Genomic DNA, 20,303 nt, shown 5'->3' on the forward strand with positions numbered 1-20,303 from the left:
AAGGGGAAGGGAAGTCCCCTGTGGCTGTGGGTCTTTGACCCTGTCCAGTGGCTGGCACATGTCAGAGGATGCTAATGTCCTACTGCTGCTGCCTTCAGCATTACTCCGTTTGCTTCAGTGGTGGAATCGGAGGGGGACCAAGCGCTGACCCCAAGATCCTCACTGACCTAGTGGCTGGGACCCAAAGCCTGAAACTGACTAGGAACAAAAGGTCAAACTGACCAGCCAGTCGGCTTCCAAAGGTTAAAACGAATTGAAGAATTAGCAGGAGGCCTTGGTGTGTGTGGGGGGTATTAATAATAATAACGATGGTGATTCTTCATTTTACTGTATTGCCCTGGAGCCCCAGTCTTTGGTCAGGACCTGGCTGTGCCAGGGGCTGGCTAAGCACGGAACAAAAAATGAACCCATTTCACTCCTTGGGGTGTCTTTATACAGCCCCTAACACCATGGGGGCCTGGTGCAAGACTGGGGCACCAAGGTGCTACCATGACACACCTAATAGCAATAAAAGGTACAGCGCCTGACCCAGTGGGGGCCTGACCCATGACGGGGGCTCTGAGGCACTACCAGAATGCATAAAATAATTAATTCCTTATGATTGTTAATAAACCAGTACACCGCCAGCAGGCTGAGTCAATAGCTCAGTGTCCCCCCATTGGCCCATGCAGGTGTTTTTAGTTTTTCCCTTTGTTTCAGGCTGGGACAATAGAACTGATTTCCTCCTCACCGCACCCTTTAAGGTAAATCCCTTTTGCTGCATCCCCTGCCATGGCCAGCAGGTGCCAGGCTGCTGACACAGGCAGGCCTGTCTGCCAGCATGCAGCGTCACCCCTAGCCAGCGGACATGGGGCAGGCAGCCTTGGGGGATGCCCAAGGAACCCAGGAGTCCCTCACTAGCTCTGAAGCCAAGGGGAATCCAGGAACCTAATAAAGCCCAGCCTCCAACCAGTCAGAGGACATGGGGAGGAGCCCTTGGCTCTTCCCTCTGTAGGTAATTGTCCAGGGGCTGGATCTGTTAAAGAAGGCTCAGGAGTGACTTGATCCCAGTCTAGCAGGACCCCCCCTCCACTCCCCGGCCCAGGGAACAGAAATTTGCTAATAAAGGACTCCTGGCAGACAAGGGTCTGATGCCATCCAATGGCTGCCCCTGAAGCAAGCAAAGGCGGATTTACAATGAAACACATAGTACCCTGGCATGGCCCCCCTCCAACTACAGTGGGCCCCAGGGCCAGGAAGCCCAGCACCGTCCGGCACCCCCTGCAGGGGGGACCGCTGCAGGGGAGAGCAGGGAGGAAGCTGTTTAAGAGCTGTGCTCTGCCAGCCAGTGAGCTGGGCTCCTGCTGGCTCCCGGGACTCCTGCTGCAGGCTGGCGCTGGCGGCCCTGCGCACCACGTCCGCACCTGTCCTGCACCTCTGGACGCTGGGCAGTGCAGGTGCAGTCCCTGGCGTGCACTGCTGCTGGGGCCCCTGGAAAAAGGCAAAGGGAAAGGAGCCGCAGACCAGGGGGTCTCCGCTCTCATGTGCTGCTACCCAGACCAAAGTTCCCCCTCCCCCCATACATACAGACATCTCCAGCCCTGAGCCAAAGATTTCAGATTTTTCAACTCTTTCAAAAAATCCGCTTTAAAGAACCACCATCCCAGTGAAACTCTTTCTGTTTTTCTGACCAGAAGATTCTCCCCGGAGGGAGTCGCAGCACCGTTCCTGATGGCACTGCAATACCAGGGGGGAGCAAGCTCCTAGCCCAGCTCCCTGTTCCAAAAAAACAATTTAATACACAGTCCTTAAACAGTGTAGAAGTTTCTGGTTATCAGGGAATAAGGTACAGATTATCAAGGGGTGCAAAATTCAGTTTAGGATCAGATGGCATAAGGAATACATAATCTGCAATATCCCCCATTGGCGGTAAAAGGTTAACAGGTCAAAGTACAGACATTGAGAGATGAGGAGTACTTGTGGCACCTTAGAGACTAACAAATTTAAAGTGTCCTTTTTCTTTTGTAGAGAAGCAAAGTGTGTGTCGTAAATGGCTTGTCTAGTTTTTGTAAAGTCCAGCCACAAGGAAGTTTGTGTGGAAGGTTGGTTCTTTATGAGAGTATCCAGTTTTGAGAGCTCATTCTAAGGTGCCACAAGTCCTCCTTTTCTTTTTGCGAATACAGAGTAACACGGCTGCTACTCTGAAACCTGAGAGATGCGGGTACGTGGTTCATATCCCGGCTACTTTCTACACTTGATCCTAGCTCGGAGAGAAGAGAAACAATACTGAGACTCTGTGATGCACGCCCGCCCCTGCATCTCTACCTCACGGTGACCAACTCCCGACCACACAACAAACACCATCGCTAGGTAACTCTACGTGAGGTCACTTCCCCGACATGACTCCAGTGGCAGGATTCAAAGCGAGAGCCCTGAACACACAATTCTGTTCAAAGACAGACAAGTCTTGCAGCTGCCTTCCTCTGGCTGGTTTCCCTCTACGCTCCTAATTTGCATAAGCCCGCCCACTGCCCTGTGACTAGCAATCTCTCACTGTGCACGCTTACAGCAAACCAGGGCAAAGAAAGACTCTGCGCAGCCCCATGCTCTTTTCTGCTCCTTCCCACACAACTGCACCGGGTTGCCAAAGGGGCCCCAGCCCAGCCTGCTCTCAGGGCGGGGGGCCGGGAGCACCCCATGACCCCCAGCCCTGACTCCAGCACCGGTGCACCCCGTCATCCCCCCAGCCCTCTGCCCTCCCTGACTCCTGCAACCCCACCACCCCACCTGCACCCCTCACACCCAATGGGAGCTGCCCCAGGTAAGCGCTCCACACGCCAACCTCCTGCCCCAGCCCTGAGGCCCCCCCCACACCCTAACTCCTAGTCAGACCCTGCACCCCAACCCCCAGCCTGCTCCCGCACCCTAACTGCCTCCCAGACCCTGCACCCCCAGCCCTGAGCCCTCCTGCACCCTAACTGCTGGCCAGACCCTGCATCCCAATGTTTTCTTAAGGGCTCTTATCCAAAGCGCTTTACACTAGTTAGCTAACGGTACAAACAATATTTGGAAAGATCATTAAGTGGTTCGCTGAGACCCCCAGTGATTTTCAAGTGGTCTGTGGAAAAATAAATTAGACTAGAAAAACTGTCAACTTTACTTTCATTTACTTGTTATTACTTATAGGAGCAGGATGAAGGAAAAAAGAATGAAAAACAAGGGTGGGGGAGAGATAAGAGAGAATGTTCTTTTTCTTGGCTGGGTCCCAAGGAGGGGCCCCAAAAATGAAGCTGAGCACAGGGCCCCGCTAACTCTGAATCCACCACTGGAAGCAAGACCAGTTCAGACTAGAAATAAGGCAAGATTTTTTTAACAGGTGATTAAGCGTGGGAGCAACTCGCTGGCTGGGGGCCATGGTGGATTCTCCATCACCGGCTGTTTAAAAACCCAGGATCTAAAAGAGCTGTGCTAGGAATTATTTTGGGGAAGGTAACTGGCCTGTGGCCATGTCTACACTTAAAATACAGGGGCACCAGACCACGGGGTCATGGCCCTACCACTTTTTACCTGCTATAAGGGTGAGCAATGGGGGAGAGGGGTCTTGGGGGAAAAGGCCGGTCAGGGGAAGGCCTCAGGGGAAGGGGACGGTGCGAGGATGGGGACTTGGGGCGAGTGGGGGGTGGGGGCTCGTGGGGAAGGGGTGGCGTGGGGGCGAGGGCTTGTGCAGTATGAGGGGTGGGGCCACAGTTTGGGCACCAGTGCCCCCCCATTTTTAGGGAGGGTCCATCACTCTCATTAAACACTAGACTGGCTCAGCTGGGCCGCTGGGAGGGGTTCTCCCATTGGCATCGGTAACCCACCTCCCCGGCAGGTGGTAGCTGGGGTAATGGAAGAATTCTTCCCCACCGTGGGTTCGGTCGGTCTAGCTCCACCTCTCCGCGGTGCGGATGATTCGCACCACCAGAGTGACACAGCTATGCCAGGGTAAGTGCCCAGGGTAGACCCTCCCTAAGATGGGCACACTGGTCCCATCTGGCCTTGGAATCTGTGAGCCACAGGGGTGGCAGCCGCTGGAGATCACAGGGCAGAGAGAGGAGATTAGCAACGCTGGACTCAGCCAATAGACTGGAAGGTTTTTGGGGGGGGGAGGAGAGGGGGGACTGTCCTGCAGCGCCCAGAATCCTGAGCCCAGGGAATGGAAGAGGGGGAGACGCAAGGGATAGTGCCTGACTTGGGCTGCGAGCTGCTTTGCTCCCATAAGCTACATTAAGCACCTTTGCCATGGGAGCTTTCCAAGAAAAATCCTGAGGATTGACGAAATGGGTTGAGTTTTCCAGTAAGCGGGGCTGTTAATAGTACCCATAATGCCCCAGTGTGGCGCTAGGGGGCGCTGTGCTGCAGGGAGCAGGGTGGGAGGGGGTCAGCGGGGGGCGCTCTCCCCTCACAGTCAGTGCTGACCCCAATGCGGCGCTAGGGGGGCGCTGTGCTGCAGGGAGCAGGGGGGGAGGGGGTCAGCGGGGGGCGCTCTCCCCTCACAGTCAGTGCTGACCCCAATGCGGCGCTAGGGGGTGCTGTGCTGCAGGGAGCAGGGTGGGAGGGGGTCAGCGGGGGGCGCTCTCCCCTCACAGTCAGTGCTGACCCCAATGCGGCGCTAGGGGGTGCTGTGCTGCAGGGAGCAGGGTGGGAGGGGGTCAGCGGGGGGCGCTCTCCCCTCACAGTCAGTGCTGACCCCAATGCGGCGCTAGGGGGCGCTGTGCTGCAGGGAGCAGGGTGGGAGGGGGTCAGCGGGGGGCGCTCTCCCCTCACAGTCAGTGCTGACCCCAATGCGGCGCTAGGGGGGCGCTGTGCTGCAGGGAGCAGGGTGGGAGGGGGTCAGCGGGGGGCGCTCTCCCCTCACAGTCAGTGCTGACCCCAATGCGGCGCTAGGGGGTGCTGTGCTGCAGGGAGCAGGGTGGGAGGGGGTCAGCGGGGGGCGCTCTCCCCTCACAGTCAGTGCTGACCCCAATGCGGCGCTAGGGGGGCGCTGTGCTGCAGGGAGCAGGGTGGGAGGGGGTCAGCGGGGGGCGCTCTCCCCTCACAGTCAGTGCTGACCCCAATGCGGCGCTAGGGGGCGCTGTGCTGCAGGGAGCAGGGTGGGAGGGGGTCAGCGGGGGGCGCTCTCCCCTCACAGTCAGTGCTGACCCCAATGCGGCGCTAGGGGGTGCTGTGCTGCAGGGAGCAGGGTGGGAGGGGGTCAGCGGGGGGCGCTCTCCCCTCACAGTCAGTGCTGACCCCAATGCGGCGCTAGGGGGCGCTGTGCTGCAGGGAGCAGGGTGGGAGGGGGTCAGCGGGGGGCGCTCTCCCCTCACAGTCAGTGCTGACCCCAATGCGGCGCTAGGGGGGCGCTGTGCTGCAGGGAGCAGGGTGGGAGGGGGTCAGCGGGGGGCGCTCTCCCCTCACAGTCAGTGCTGACCCCAATGTGGCGCTAGGGGGGCGCTGTGCTGCAGGGAGCAGGGTGGGAGGGGGTCAGCGGGGGGCGCTCTCCCCTCACAGTCAGTGCTGACCCCAATGCGGCGCTAGGGGGCGCTCCCCAACCCTGTGCAGTTTCCCCCCAAGGCCTCTCTCCCCCCAGCGATGGCTGTGATCACAGGGCGGCCCCGAGGAAGAGGGGGGGCTCCCTGCCCACTCGGTGCCCCACAGGCGAGACCCTTTGGCAGCCTGGCCCTGGTACCGGGACACAAAGGGGGCGGGGGGGGGGTCGTCTGTGTCCCTGGAGGCCATGCAGTGGGGGAGGGGTGCACGGAGTCCAGATGTGGCGGCCATGGACAATAGCCGAGCGCGAAGGGACAGATGGGGCGGCGCACACAATGCGGGAGCCGTTTAGCATTCAGGAGCCGCGCTCAGCCGCCTCCCCTCCTCCCCCGACGCTATTGAGCCCAGCCAAAGGCTGCAGCTCCGCCTGGCAGGATGAAAGAGCCCATCTGCTCCCAGCTCCCCCCGTTCGGCCCAGGCCGGGACACCAGGGAGGCCCCCAGTGCCCGGCGGGACTCAGCCTCAGCCATCCAAGTCGGCCCTTTCCCTGCCCTCCCCGGGCGCTGGCTGCAGCCAGACCCATTTCAGGGGGGCCCAGAGAGCCGGGGCAGGTTTGCCCCTCCCTGGAGTTTCTCCCAGAATCCATTCCAGCGAAGGGCACAGAGCCACGCCGGCTCTTCTCCTACTGCACCCCAAGGTCTATCCCCCGAGGAGTCCAGGGCCCCTTTGCCTCTCCTCAGCTCTGCCGGCGCTCCCCGGGAAAGGGCGTTCCTGAGCGGCACGACCCTCGCCGGCTCTGCAGGGTGGCACCGACACAGCAGCCGGTTGGCTGGACTTGTCCCAGGTGGCAGGGGCCCATTGGCACTGGCTTCCCCCAGCAAGAACGCTGGGAACTGGAGCGGGGAGCCAGGGCTCTTCCATAAAGCCTGGTGTATCCACCTGCTAGAGCAAAGCCCCCCCCCCGGCTTTTCTTTAAGCTGTTATTTCATTGTCACCCCCTTGCTTCCTCTTTCTCCCTGACACTGCTCTAACCACCAGCCCACGCTCTCTCTCTCGTTGCTGGGAATAGAACCCAGGAGTCCTGATTCCCCAACCTTTGCTGCGCTCACCCCACAGCTGGGGAAAGATCCCACGAATCCTCCCGCCCAGCCCCGCCACTCCCACCATCAGAGCCACACCCTTCCCAGAGCTGGGCTAGAACCCAGGAGTCCCGGTTCCCAGCCCCCTTGCTCTAACGACTAGATCTCACTCCCCTCCCAGAGCTGGGATAGAACCCAGGAGTCCTGGTTCCCAGCCCCCCTGCTCTAACGACTAGATCTCACTCCCCTCCCAGAGCTGGGATAGAACCCAGGAGTCCTGGCTCCCAGCCCCTACTCCCTGCTCTAACCACTAGACCCCACTCCCCTCCCAGAGCTGGGGATAGAATCCTGGAGTCCTGGCTCCCAGCCCTCCTGCTCTAACGACTAGATCCCACTCCCCTCCCAGAGCTGGGATAGAACCCAGGAGTCCTGGTTCCCAGCCCCCCTGCTCTAACGACTAGATCTCACTCCCCTCCCAGAGCTGGGATAGAACCCAGGAGTCCTGGCTCCCAGCCCCTACTCCCTGCTCTAACCACTAGACCCCACTCCCCTCCCAGAGCTGGGGATAGAATCCTGGAGTCCTGGCTCCCAGCCCTCCTGCTCTAACCACTAGACCCCACTCTCCTCCCAGAGCCGAAAAGAGAACCCAGGAGTCCTGTGCCTAAAACCCACAACTGCCCTACCCAAAAAAATCCATTTCTATATTGAACTACCCCCGTACCCACCCATCCAAGCCGAACATCACTGGGTGATCGCCCTGCCTCACAGTCCACATTGTCCGACAGAAGCTGCTTTTGGCTGAGTCGACCCTCCTGCAGGGTGAGACTTTACAACCAGCAACATCCCCCGGGGTGAGGTGGGGGTCTCTGCCTCACTGCTGGCCTGGAATTACACCCCAGCCTCTCACCCCTGGGGGGGCACTGGAGACAGCCGGGAGTGGCTGCAGCCACGGGGAGTTCCCTCCCTCTGGGAGCCTCATCCTTGCCGCTCTGAAGGACCCCTCGTCACGTCCCACCTGCATGGGTGACGGGTATAGGAGATCAGGGGACGGCTTGGGGCCAGCTAGTCAGTGGCCTGTGGGCCAGGACGGCACTCGGGGGCTGGCTGGTGCCCTGGGGGTTAGTCGGGCAGCCTGGCAGCAGGGGGCTTGGGCCAGCGCTCAGGACCAGAAGGCGGCCCGGTGCTCTGGGTGATTTGGCTGGGGCTCCTCCAGTTGTGGGGGGAGGGCCTTCAGGGCTCTGATGGGTGAGGGGGGGCAGAAGGGGCAGGGCTGAGTGGGCCTAGCCTCCCCAAAGGTGGGAGCCCATGTCCACCTGTCAGCGGGCAGCACCTGTCAGCAAAGGGACCCAATAACCTGCCCCCCTGTATAGCCCAGGTCATTCCAATCCCCCAGCTCCCCTGTATTGGAGCTGTCAAGAGATGGAGAGCCCACCACTTCCCCGGGCAGCTTGGTCCGATGGCTGATCACACCTGCATCATGACCCATCGGAGCCTGTATTTCTCATGGGGATTCGCCTGGCTATAGCTGCCAACCCAGCTGGGTGCAGCACAACCTGATCCACCGCAGAGCCTGGTTTGTCAGGGGGAAAGAAGCTGTTTTAAAGGATGGTTTTGCACCAGGTGAATTAAAAAAACACCAGGTGGTTCTATCACATGCAGCCATAACACACGCCCCCTCCCCGCACCGCCCATGTGAGCCTCCGTTTCCCCATCTGCACAATGTCCCAGCGGAAAGCGCTTTGAGATCCGCCCAATGACAGGAGCTAGGGATGGTTCCTGCCGGAGTTGTTGCTCTTGTCTTTGGGCCAGCTGATAGAGAGGGACGTGGCCTGCAATTCCTTACAGCAAATGGGGGTCAATGACTATTTGCCAGATGTCACTTGAAAGCTGGGGATCAGGGATCCTGGCCTGTGTCCCGGGAGGGCAGTGTGGTGGAGTGGTCACAGATGTGGGGCAGGCAGCTCATCTAGGGAGCAAGGCCAGGGCTAGGTGGCGATAGGCTCAGTAGTGGGAAGATGTGAGCTGCACACTCGCTAGCGTTTCAACTCAACGTGCCGCCCCTTAGTCTTATGGGGTCTCCAGGGCTAGCTTAGGGCTGGGACAATGGCTGGAAACACTGTGCCAAGAGCATGCCATGTGCTGGCATCGTGTTGCCAAAGCCACGTTGCGGTGGAACAAATCGCTCATGGAGGCTGTGGAATCTCCATTGGCCTCACACCTGGCAGGGGCAGGCAAGTTATTTCGTGCTTCTGCCATGAGTGTGCGGGGGGCTGGACTCGAGGCCTCTCAAGGTCCCAGCCAGGCTTACTCGTCTCTGGCTCTGTGATCTATTATAAAAACAGAAGCAAACCGAGGTCACCGAAAAAGGGAAGGGGCTGCAGCTGCGAATGGGCCTCTTCCCAATTAGTGATACTAATCTCATTGAGCGCTGGTCCTCAGTAGCTCCCAAAGTGCTTCACAAGGATCATTATCCCCATTGCATGGCGGGGGAAACTGAGGCACAGGGAAGATCACCCACCAGGCCAGGCCAATGTTGTACCCACTAGGCCACACCGCCTCTGGTGAGTTCTGACCTCCTTTCTCTATGTCGACTCCCCGTGCAGGGCAAAGGCTTGGTCCTGATCTTCAAGGCGCTCAGGGGCCTGGACTCAGGGATGGAAAAGAGCTGAAAGTGCTGGGGTGGGACAGCTCTGCTCCTCTGGCCCGGTGGGACTCTCCATTGTCAGGGTGAAATTTGTCTGGGTGGGAGCTGGTCCCAGCCTGTGGAATGAACTAGGACCATCCCGCCCCCCAGCCCCCCCATCGCCCTCCTTCAGTTGCCTGCTCTGACATCCCCACAGTGCAGTGTGTACCTGTAAACCCAAACACCCTACCAAAACAACCCACTCCACAGCACGCACAATTCTCCCCCTGCAGAGGGAATGAACCGCAACGGGATAGGTGTCAGTCGCATCATTCACTGCAGAACCAGGAGGCACCCAGATGCCATGGTGATTGGGGCCAGATAAGAACCTGGGAGAGCATGACAGGAATTTAAGATTAAGTGAGGTTTTCGGAAGCAAAATACAACCCCTCATTTACACACTCTCCTAGCCAGTGTTTGCAGGAGTTATTTCCCTTCCCTGGCTCCTCCCCCTGCGGGTCAGGCTTGGGCGCAATATCTCAAGGGCAGCAGGGAAAAAACGCTGGGGAATCCCAGTGTGAAATGGACCCGAACTAGAAAGTGAGACTGACCGACCCTGGGCACAGCACGCTGGTGCAGAATGCTGTAATGTCTTGCTGATTCTCTCATTTACCAGTTCTGCCACCAGTGGAGTTATTCCGGATTCCCTGGATCAGTGAGAGGGAAATCAGTCCCGCTGACACCAGTGGAGTTATTCCGGATTCACATCTTGGTCAGGGAGAGGGGAATCAGTCCCGTTGACACCAGTGGAGTTATTCCGGATTCACATCTGGGTCAGTGAGAGGGTAGCCAAGCTCGCCAGAGATGATCTTTTCCTGACAAATCCAGAGCGGGGTTCACAAAACAATGCTGGTTGAAAAATTTAAGTTACGAAGAAATTGAGGAGTGGGGCGGGGTTGACAGAAAAAGGCTTTTTTGACCAAATGGAAATTTTCACTAATCGTATCCAGGTTTGTCAGAAGTTTTTTGTTTCTTGTAGACAAATGAATGGACATGACAGGCCGGCCTACTGCAGCCTGCCTCCATGCGGCCAACAGGTGTGGTCTACCTGCTGCTATACCTAACACAAGGTAATATTACACAAAGCCAATCCAGGACTCCTCCAGTTTGCCCTACTGTACTAGGGAATCTCATCCGTATGGGAGCTAATGGGACCACGCTCTGCTTGAAAGCGTTCTGTGGATCAGGCTCCAAACAGATACTAACGATATCTGAGCTCGTTAAAAGGGGAAATCTATTAAAATCCAGTTCACTTATCACTTATCATACCCTTCATTTCCCTTTCACTTTTTACTGTGTCATTAGCACCCATGGACTTTCCACATCAAAGTTTCATTCCGACCTGCATCTATCCCTATAAAAGACCCATTTGTGTTCAGTTGCTACCTCGACCCCAAAGACACCAGCCTTCTAAAACCTATCAGCCCCTGGCATGAAGCTGTCTGCCTTTCCCGCCCCCTGACAGGGTTCCCCATATTTTATTTCACCCGGCCATTGATGTTGGAGGATCAGGCCTTTTTCAAAAAGGAGTTACCACACATGGCAGTGATTGATCAGCTGGGCCTTCCCCATGTCAACAGCATGTCTATGGTCAGTTTCACCTTCAGAGTCCTTATTACTGCAGGAGATGGGTGTTGTCACTCCCAGGGATGGGTGTCAGGCATTCCCTGGGATGGGTGTCCGGCACTCCAGGGGATGGGTGTTGTCACTCCTGGGTATGATGTCAGGATGGGTGTCCGACACTCCAGGGGATGGGTGTTGTCAATCCAGAGGATGGGTGTTGTCACTCCTGGGGATGGGTGTCGGGCACTCCTGGGGATGGGTGCTGGGCACTCCAGGGAATGGGTGTTGTTACCCCTGGGGATGGGTGTCCGGCACACCTGGGGATGGGTGTTGTCACTCCTGGGGATGGGTGTCCGGCACTCCAGGGGATGGGTGTCTGGCACTCCAGAGCAAGGTACATCCATTTTAAGACATTGGTTTTCACAGTTTTTGGTTTCTTGGTTTGTTTTTTCTTTTTGTTTTGTTTTAAATTGTGGAAATACTTCCTACTAGGCTCAGATTATATAAACAACATTAAATGTTTGCCGGCATATATTTTATCAGATCCCCCAAATTAGAGAAAGAGCTAGGAGACGCACTGGCCAGACAGACAGACTGATAGATAGACCTGAAGAAGAGCTTGAAAACTTGTCTCTCTCAAGAACAGAAGCTGATCCAATAAAAGACATTTCTTCACCCACCTTGTGTCTCTAATATTCTGGGACCAACATGGCTATAACAACACTGTGTAGATAGCTAGATGGAGTGTGTATAGGGATGGATAAATGGATTAGGGTGTTTGAGGATAGATTAATGAATTGATAGATTGATAGATGCATAGATAGAGATGTGTGTAGGGATAAATGGGTGAGTACGAGGGAATAGATTGATCAACAGATAGATTGATGGGTGTCTGTGGGGATGGATAGATGAATTGGGGACTATGGGGATAGGCAGGTGTGTAGGGAGGGATGGTTGGATGGATGGATGAGTGGATGGATGGATGGGGCCAGGCAGGTGGGTAGGAAGGGACAGGTCTATAGATGGATGGATTGATGGGGCTGCAGGGGGACAGATAGATGGATCAGGGTGTGTGGGGGCAGACAGGCGTGTAAGAAGGGACAAATGGATGAATGGGTAGATGCAGGTGTATGGGGATGGGTGGATGGATTGGGGTGTATGGGACCAGGCAGATGGGTAAGGAGGGACAGATCGATAGATGGATGGATAGATGGGGATGTATGGGGACGGATAGATGGATTGGGATGTATGGGGCCCAGCAGGTGTTTGGGGGAGATAGATTGATGGGTGGAGGGATGGATAGATGGGGGTGTAGGGGATGGATAGATGGATCAGGATGTGTGGGGCAGACAGGTGGGTAGGGAGGGACAGATGGATGGATGGATGGATAGCTGGGGGAGTAAGGGGATGGATAGATGGATTGGGGTATATAGGGCCAGGTAGGTGGGTAGGAAGGGACAGGTTGATAGATGGATGAATAGATGGGGATTTATGGGGATGTGTGGATGGATCGGGATGTGTGGGGGCAGACAGGTGGGTGGGGAGGGGCAGATGGATGGAAGGATGGATAGATGCGGGTGTCTGGGGATGGATCAGAGTGTGTGGGGTAGACAGGTGTGTGGGGAGGGGCAGATGGATGGAGGGAGAGATGGGTTTATGGGGATGGATCGGGGTGTGTGGGGGCAGACAGGTGTGTGGGGAGGGGCTGACAGGTCTATCCCTAGGTAGTTGGGGGAGGGGGTGTAGCGGGACAGATGGACGACAGTGGCCCACGCCCAAACACACCCCTCTCTTGCCCCCCTCTGCCAGCCCCGCCCCCACCCGTGTCACGCCCCCAGCCCAGCCCCGTCCCCCCACCTGCCCCCCAGCTCCGCGGAGCCGGAGACAGCTGGGCCGGGCCGGGCCTGCAGCCAATGTGCTGGGGGGGGCGGGGGCGTCTCCGACGTCAGGGCCGGGCTCGGCCGAGCCGGGCCGCTGGGGCGAGGATGCTGCACTGGGGACCGGCGGCCGCGCTCTCCGCCTCGGGCTGCAGCGATCGCGGGAGGTTTTAGCCCTTCGCCTGTGCCCGCGGCCGGCCCTTCCGCCCCAGCTCCCTCCAGAGCTGCTCAACCCTTCCGCCGCCTTTCCCCCCACCTGCCTCCGGGGGGCAGCCCGCGGAGCCGTTCTGCTGGGGGGGAGCGGAGGGTCCTTTGCGCCCTTCCCCGCCGCCTCCATCCCTCTCTTCCTGCCTCCTTTGTGTTTGTTCCTCCCCAAGCCCCCGCCGCCCGCCTTGCACCCCCCCTTCCTTCCCGTGGGGGCTGGGGGCGAGAGGGAAGCGGTGGGGGGGGCTCGTATCACCCCCCTGAGCCCGGCTGCTCGAGCTGCCCTCCTTTGTCAATTGCATTTGGAGGCTCCTCTCCCCCCGTGCACCCCCCCTGAGTCCCCCATCCGTGCACCCCTATTCCCCCCTCCTGAGCCCCCTCTGCCCCCCTGCTGAACCCCCCTCTGCCCCCCACCCCGTGCACCCCCCTCTGCCCCCACCCCGTGCACCCCTCTGTCCCTACCCCAGTGCACCCCCTTGCCCCCCATCCCGTGCATCCCTCCTCCCCCTCCCTTCTCTACTCCCCCCCCCGCGCCTGTGCATCCTCCCTCTTCCTCCTCCTCCTCCTGGCGAGGCGGCCGGATCCCGAGCAGGGGGTGGGAGATTCGCCCTGAGGATGAAGATGATGGCAGGCGGCTCCGTGCACCAGAACGGCATCTTCTCTGCGTCCCACCCGCAGCCCCAGCAGCCGCCGCCCCCCCACATGGAATCGGACCCCCCCGACTCCAGGAAGAGGCCCCTGGAGACCCCCACCGAGGCCATCAGCACCAAGCGCAGCAACACAGGAGGTGAGGGGGGGGAGGGTGAAAGGGGGGAGTCTGCAGCACCCCACTTCCCACTGCCGGACCTGTGCTCCAGGACAGATTCTCCATCCCCCCCACCCGAACGCCAGCCTACCCCTCCCGCTCCACCCCCACCTCCCACCCTAAGGACAGGGATCTCCTGCTCCACCCCCCCTTCCCCACACCAACCCAATCTGCCCCCCAGCTATCCCCTTCTCTGCTTCAACCTACCCACCTGGAGAGGGGATCCCCACCCCCCATCCTGCCCCCTCCAAGGATGGTGATCCCCCCATCCTGCCCCCCCACAGATGGGGATACCACCCCCCATCCTGCCCCCCACCCCACAGATGATGATCCTACCCCATCCTGCCCCCCATCTCACAGATGGAGATTTCCCCTCCATCTTGCCCATCCCCCCACCCCAAGGATAGGCAATTCCCCCCATCCTGCCTTGCACTCCATGGAGGGGGAACCCACCTCTCCATCCTGCTCCCCCCACCCCATGGATGGAGATTTCCCTTCCATCCTGCCCCCCTCTTGCCCAAGCCACCCCCCTCCATCTAGCATGTAAACCCTATTGCTCGGATTCCCCACCTGGGACTGAGCCCCCCCCCATCCTAACGTTAAAAAATAATAATCTGATTGCCGTGAAATGCTGGGCACCGGCAAGCATCTGCAGCCTTCGAGCGGGGGGGGGGGAGGAGATGTAAAATCCCAGTCCTCTCCTCCCTTTTTCCTGTGTGTTCCCCCCACCCGACACACACAAAAATTGCAACAGACATATCTATATCCAGCTGCAGTGTCAAAATGGAGGCGAGAATAACTGTCCATTTGATAGCAGCTTGGTGGGGGAAGACGGGAGGGGGTGACACACGCACACACACACACACACACACACACAAACACACACACAGGATGGCAAAGCTGTCAGATCTTCCCAGCCTTTGCTGGAGGATGTGAAGGGGGCAGAGGGCAGGAAGGAAGCGGCGTGGATGCCGGCAGAGGGCAAGGGAGGGTGGCAGCTGGGGTATTTGAAAGACACTGCGTGCGTGGGGCAGGGGGGGCGGGCGAAGGCTCGGCAAACAATACGTATCCATCAAGAGGCTCGCTCTTTGCAAAGGGCCAAGATGCCGGAGCTGTCTGTCTTCCCCCACCGGGGCCAGAACGCAAACAGTAAGCGGCCTGGCCGCATTCGGCGCACCACTAGCCCCATGCGAACAGGCCCTTTCTCCAAAGCCGCTCGGATCCATGTTTTCCGAAGCGAAAGAGGAAACTGGCGGGGGCTGAAATCCTCAGCACCAGCTGGAGGACGGCGCTGAAATTTCAGGCACTGGGTCGGAGCCGAGGGCCACCTTGCTGGGTCTCGGCATTGGCGTGTCTTTGTTGCCCAGGATGGTGCAGGTGTGCGTGTGTGTGAATTTGCAGCCACGCTCACCCACCATAACCCTCATGATGTAATTAACATTTAGAGCTGTTTGCATTTGGCCTTTTGGTGAGGAGCGATAAATATTGCAGCTGAACGCAGATTCCTCTGGGGAATCGGCTCGGTGGATTATCATCGCTGTACTGATGGGGCTAATGTACCAGCAGGGAGGAGATTTCCAAAAGCGAGGCATGAATTAGAGCGATAAAAGACCAGACATCAGGCTAAAAGAACTGGGGCATCTTAGCTCCATGGGAAGGGCTGGAATGACTGGCTGTGGGGCTGAGGAAAATGACACTGAACCAAGGATCCGGGCTGTTACCCGGATATTTGGCCGTTGGTTTTTCCATCCCTTTCAGGCGGGTTGCATTGTGGCGTCTCTGTTCTTTCACTGAGGATGGACGTGGTGGGGTCGGATTGATCATGATGGGGCTGAGGTGGGGTGGGGGATCTCTGATTGGGGGCTGTGATGGAGAGACAGGTCGGGTTGTTGGAATCTGGCCTGCATTGGCAAAAGGAGGCCGGTTGCCAGGGCAATGCGCAAGAGCCGAGCAGGGGGAGGGATCCCGGTGAAGGCTCCAAGCCAGCTGGGGTGGGGGATGCAAGGGGCGCTGGGGAGTCCTGGGTCTGACTGGGAAAAGATTGGGGGGAGGGGAGAGTGGAAATGGGGTGGGGTTTGGTGTGTAGCGCCCCGGCCTATTTGAGGCGAGGGGTCCTCTGCAAACCCAGGCTCTGTGTGGAAAGGGGTCCTCCTTAAACCCAGGTTCTGTGGGGAGAGAGGTCCCCTGCAAACCCGGGCTCCATCTTAGCTGAACCCCTCAAAGCTCCTGGGTGGCCCTTGGCCCTGGTCCAAGCTGCTGCCAGGGGATGGGACAGCAGGATGCCCTCTGGCCCAAGGGTCCTTCCCCTCAGCAGGGAGGGCCGGTGTGGCCGTCTCTCACTGGCAACCCCGTTGCATGATGGGGAAGGGATCTTGGCCTGGTTTGCAGTGAGGGCATTGTGGAGATGGGTTTGGCTGGTGACCCTGGGCAAGGAGGACCAAAGCCAAGGGCAGGATGGTGAGCGAGGCGGGCACAGGGCCTTGGAGCCAGGCTGGAGCAAGCCAGCTGGGATCAGCCAGAACTCCTGGTTCCCATCCCCTGGGGCTGAGACCTGCTCGGCCCACAGAACCATCATGGCTGGGAGGGTCCATGGGGTCCAGCTGGCTGAGCTGGGCCATGCTCTTCCACGATACACTGGGGGAATTTCCCAAAAGCTTTTGCTCCGGGACCCTGCCCAGCAGCAAGGCTGGTCTGACTGCTCCCACAAGGACGGTTGGGTGGGTTCCCTCAGCCCACGCAGTGTGGGCAGCGGTGCTGGGCGCTGGAGGGGTGGCAGGATTCCTGGCGCACACTGGCTCCAGAAGAGGGGCCCTGATCTCGGTCACTGTGTGTCTGTGCATTGCCTGGCATAATGGGGCCCTGTTCTAGGTCACTGTGGTCTAGATAGCGCCCGGTGCAATGGGGCCCTGATCTTGGTCACTGTGTGTCTGGGCATCACCCAGTGCAACGGGACCCCGATCTCGGTCACTTTGTGTCTGGGCAGCGCCCAGCATGATGGGGCCCTGATCTCGATCACTGTGTGTCTGGGCAGCACCTGGCCCGACGGTGCCCCGATCTCAATCACTGTGTGTCTGGGCAGCGCCCGGTGCGATGGGGCCCTGATCTCGATTCCTGCAGGGGTGCTGGAACAATGTGTATAGTGGGGGTATTGAGAGCCATCGAATCAAACTGTAAACCCTGTATATAATGAAAAGCACTTCAAGCCTGGGCGTGCAGAAGCACCTCCCCACACCCCTAGTTCCAGCTCCTGTGGGTCACTCTGTGAATGGGCAGTGCCTGACACTAGGGGGCCCTGAACTCTAGGAGCTCCTGTAATACACCTAATTAAGGATGAGCAGAAACCCCAACCCACCTCCCCCCACACTCATGCACTTCCCCCGGTGTATGCAGAATATGGTGCCTTTGCTTAAAACAAATTGAGGGGAGCTGAAAAATATCAGAGGTGCTTGACCACCTGCACAGTGGCAGGGAATAGGACCGAGGAGTCATGACTCCCAGTCCCCCTGGCTCTAACCACTGGCCCCGACTCTCCTCTCAGAGCTGGGAGTAGGAGACTTGACCTGAAAGTTCTTTCTTGGGATGTACCTCGCACACCCAGGGGGCTGCGGGGCCCATGCTTTAAAGGGACAGAGGCCCTAATCTGTCTTCCCTGCCTCCATCCTGTATCTGGGGCTAAACATTGGCTTTCTTAAAGCATCTGTGCTGAGTGGTGGTTCTGAGGACCGCTCCCACTGACTGGGCTGGTGCCAGTGCTCTCCACAGGCCAGGGCCAGCGCCACGATATTGACCTAGGATCCTTGACCTGACATGGCAGAACCCCGATCAGGAGGCCCCTAAATCCTGGGGGAGGGGCAGATTCAGGTTCAAATCTCCCAGGGATCAGGGTCGCCCTTGACACAGAGCGGGGGGTCCCGGTCTGTGGCCAGGGTGCTGGTGGAGGCAGATGCTCTGCAAGGATCGGCTTGGAATTCATTGCCTTCTGTAACTACTTAACTGGCTTAATCTACCCCAGAGGTGCCTCTTTAAGTGGATATGGGCTGAGAAGCATCCCCGTCAAGCCGGCTCTTTGGCAGCTCAGGGAGGCTTGAGCTGGAGATGTGCCAGTATCTCAGGGCGGGGCAGACACCTGCTGGGGGATGGGCGACATGGGGTCTTGCACCTGCACTACCCGTATGGGCCCCAGGGTCCCAGCTCTGAATGGTGTTCTGGACAGGGGCTGGCATGAAGCGGTGTGGGCCCTGCTGGTGGCTGGGAGACGGGCAATCACAGCCTTGCGGGTATCTGGGGCTGGGTGGAAGGGCCAAGGCATTCTCCTGCTACTTCCAAGTAGCAGAACTAGGAGGCACCTAGCGTATAAGGGGAAAAATCAGGGTGACGTCACGGTAGAGGTCTACTATAAAGGTGGATGGGGGAGTATCCAAAACACAAGATCTGATAGTAATGGGGGATTTTAACTACCCAGACCTCTGCTGGGAAAGTCACATGTCAAACCTCAAACTCTCCCATAAGTTCTTGGACTGTACCGGGGACAGCTTCTTGTTTCAGAGCATGGAGGACGTAAGCGGAGGGCAGCTATCGGGTTCTGACCGACAGGGAGGAACTGGTAGCAAATCTGAAGGTGGGGAGAACGTGGGTGAAAGTGACCATGAACTGATAGATTTCATGATTCCAAGGAAGACAAGGAGTGAGTGAGAATAAGGATGGGAGGCTTCCAAAAAACAGTTCTTAACAACCTCAGGGAGCTGGTAGCTGATGTCCCTTGGGAAGGAAAACTAAGGGGTAAAGGAGGTCAGGAGAGCTGGTGGCTGCTCAATGAGACAATATTAAATGCACAACTGCCCACTGTCCCACAGCAAAGGAAAGCTAGGAAGAACAGTAAGGGGCCACTATGGCTCCACTTTAAAACCCTGAAAATCAAAAAAGAATCCTACAAGAAGTGGAAACATGGACAGATTGCTAAGGAGGAGTACAAAAGAACAACACAATCACGCAGGGACAAAATCAGGAAGGCTAAGGGACAAAATGAGTATCTCCTAGCAAGGGATGGCAGAGGCAATAAGAAGAGATTCTTTAATTGCATTAGGGGCAAGAGAAAGTGGAAGGAAAGCGCAGGTCCTCTACACAGAGAGGAAGGAGAGCTAATAATGGACGACATGAAGAAGTGGGAGGTGTTCAATGCCTATTTTGCTTCAGTCTTCACCTGATACTCAACACAATTAATAGTAACAAGCAGGGGGAAGGAATGCCAGCCACAAAAGGGAAAGAACAGGTTAAGAATATTGAAATAAGGTAGATGAATTCAAGCTGGCAGGGTCTGATGAAATTCATCCCAGGGCACTTAAGGAACTAGCTGAAGCAATCTCAGAACTGTTAGCAATTATCTTGGAGAACTCACGGAGAATAGGTGAGGTCCCAAAGGGCTGGAGAATAGCAAACACAGAACCTAGCTTTAAAAGGGGGAACAAAGGGGACCCGGGGAATTATAGACCAGTCAGTCTAGCTTTGATACTGGGAAAGATACTGGAATCAATTATTAAACAATCTATTTGTTTGCACATGGAGGACAATAGCCACTATGAACTAATCATGCCAAACAAACCTCATTTCCTTCTTTGACAGGGTTACAGGCCTAGTGGATGGGGGAAGCAGTGAGGCCCTGGGTCAGAGCAAGTGTGGGGGCCCTCCCCTCCCCTTCTGCCTATGGTCCCGCCCCTTCTGCCTGTGGCACCGCCCACAGCCACACCCTGTTCTGCCCCTTCCCCCCCCTAGACCACCCCTGTTCCATGCATGATCCCGCCCCATTCCGCCCCCCTCAACCCTCCCCTCCCTGCCAAGACTGGAGAAGCTCTGTCCCTGCCGCCGTGGCCCATGGCTACAGCAGGGAGCAAGAGGTCCCCCAGCCCTGAGGCCATGTCAGGGAGTGAGAGCTCCTCCAGTCCCGGGGCCGCGGCTGGGTCTGGCTGCTGGGGCTTTGCCCGACACTTCTACCGGGGAGCAGGGTCAGGGTATGGGGGCCTCCCCCACCCTGCCCTTCTGCTGAGGAGTGGGGGCAGGGTGCAGGGACTTCCCCTGCCAGCCTGGCACTGCTAACAGGGTCATGGCGTGGAGGCTTTCCCTGCTCCGCCTTGCCCACCCAGCACTTTTGCCGGGAGGAGAGAGGTCAGGAAAAGGGGCTTCCCCTGCCTACCTGGTGCTTCTTCCCAGGGCTCTGGGCTTCCGCCAGCCAGCGGTGGATTTTTTTCCAGGGCCCCACAATTGGCCAGGGCCCCTGGGCACAGGCCCCGTCAGCCCAGTGGCTAATCCGCCACTGGATGTATCTTGGTTTCAGGAAGAGTTTTGAGAAAGTCCCTTCACGGCATTCTCATTCGCAAACGAGGGAAAGGTGGCTCTTGATGAAATGACGGTGAGGCGGGTGCACAGCTGGTTGAAGGATCGTACTCAAAAAGCAGCTATCAATGGTTCGCTGTCAAACCGGGAAGGCATCTAGGGGGGTCAGTCCTCGGTCCGGTCTGGTACGAGTCAATATTTTCATGACTGACTTGGATAACGGAGTGGAGAGGATGCTTGTAAATTTTCCGGATGACACCAAGCTGTCGGGGTGG

The 20,303-nt window shown here is 57.8% G+C and overlaps 1 protein-coding gene across 1 annotated transcript in view; it reads left to right on the top strand.

The window, feature by feature from the left end:
• The first annotated feature begins 12,695 nt into the window (after nucleotides 1-12,695).
• Nucleotides 12,696-20,303, top strand: part of NOVA2 (NOVA alternative splicing regulator 2) — a 46,196-nt gene continuing 38,588 nt past the window's right edge. Inside the window, exon 1 of the mRNA XM_038382298.2 lies at nucleotides 12,696-13,683. Within this exon, the coding sequence (XP_038238226.1) occupies nucleotides 13,512-13,683 (172 nt within the window). The 5' untranslated portion in view covers nucleotides 12,696-13,511. The remainder of the gene's footprint in view (nucleotides 13,684-20,303) is intronic.

The sequence above is a fragment of the Dermochelys coriacea genome, chromosome 23 (assembly GCF_009764565.3).
Source record: "Dermochelys coriacea isolate rDerCor1 chromosome 23, rDerCor1.pri.v4, whole genome shotgun sequence".
Lineage (NCBI taxonomy): Eukaryota > Metazoa > Chordata > Testudines > Dermochelyidae > Dermochelys > Dermochelys coriacea.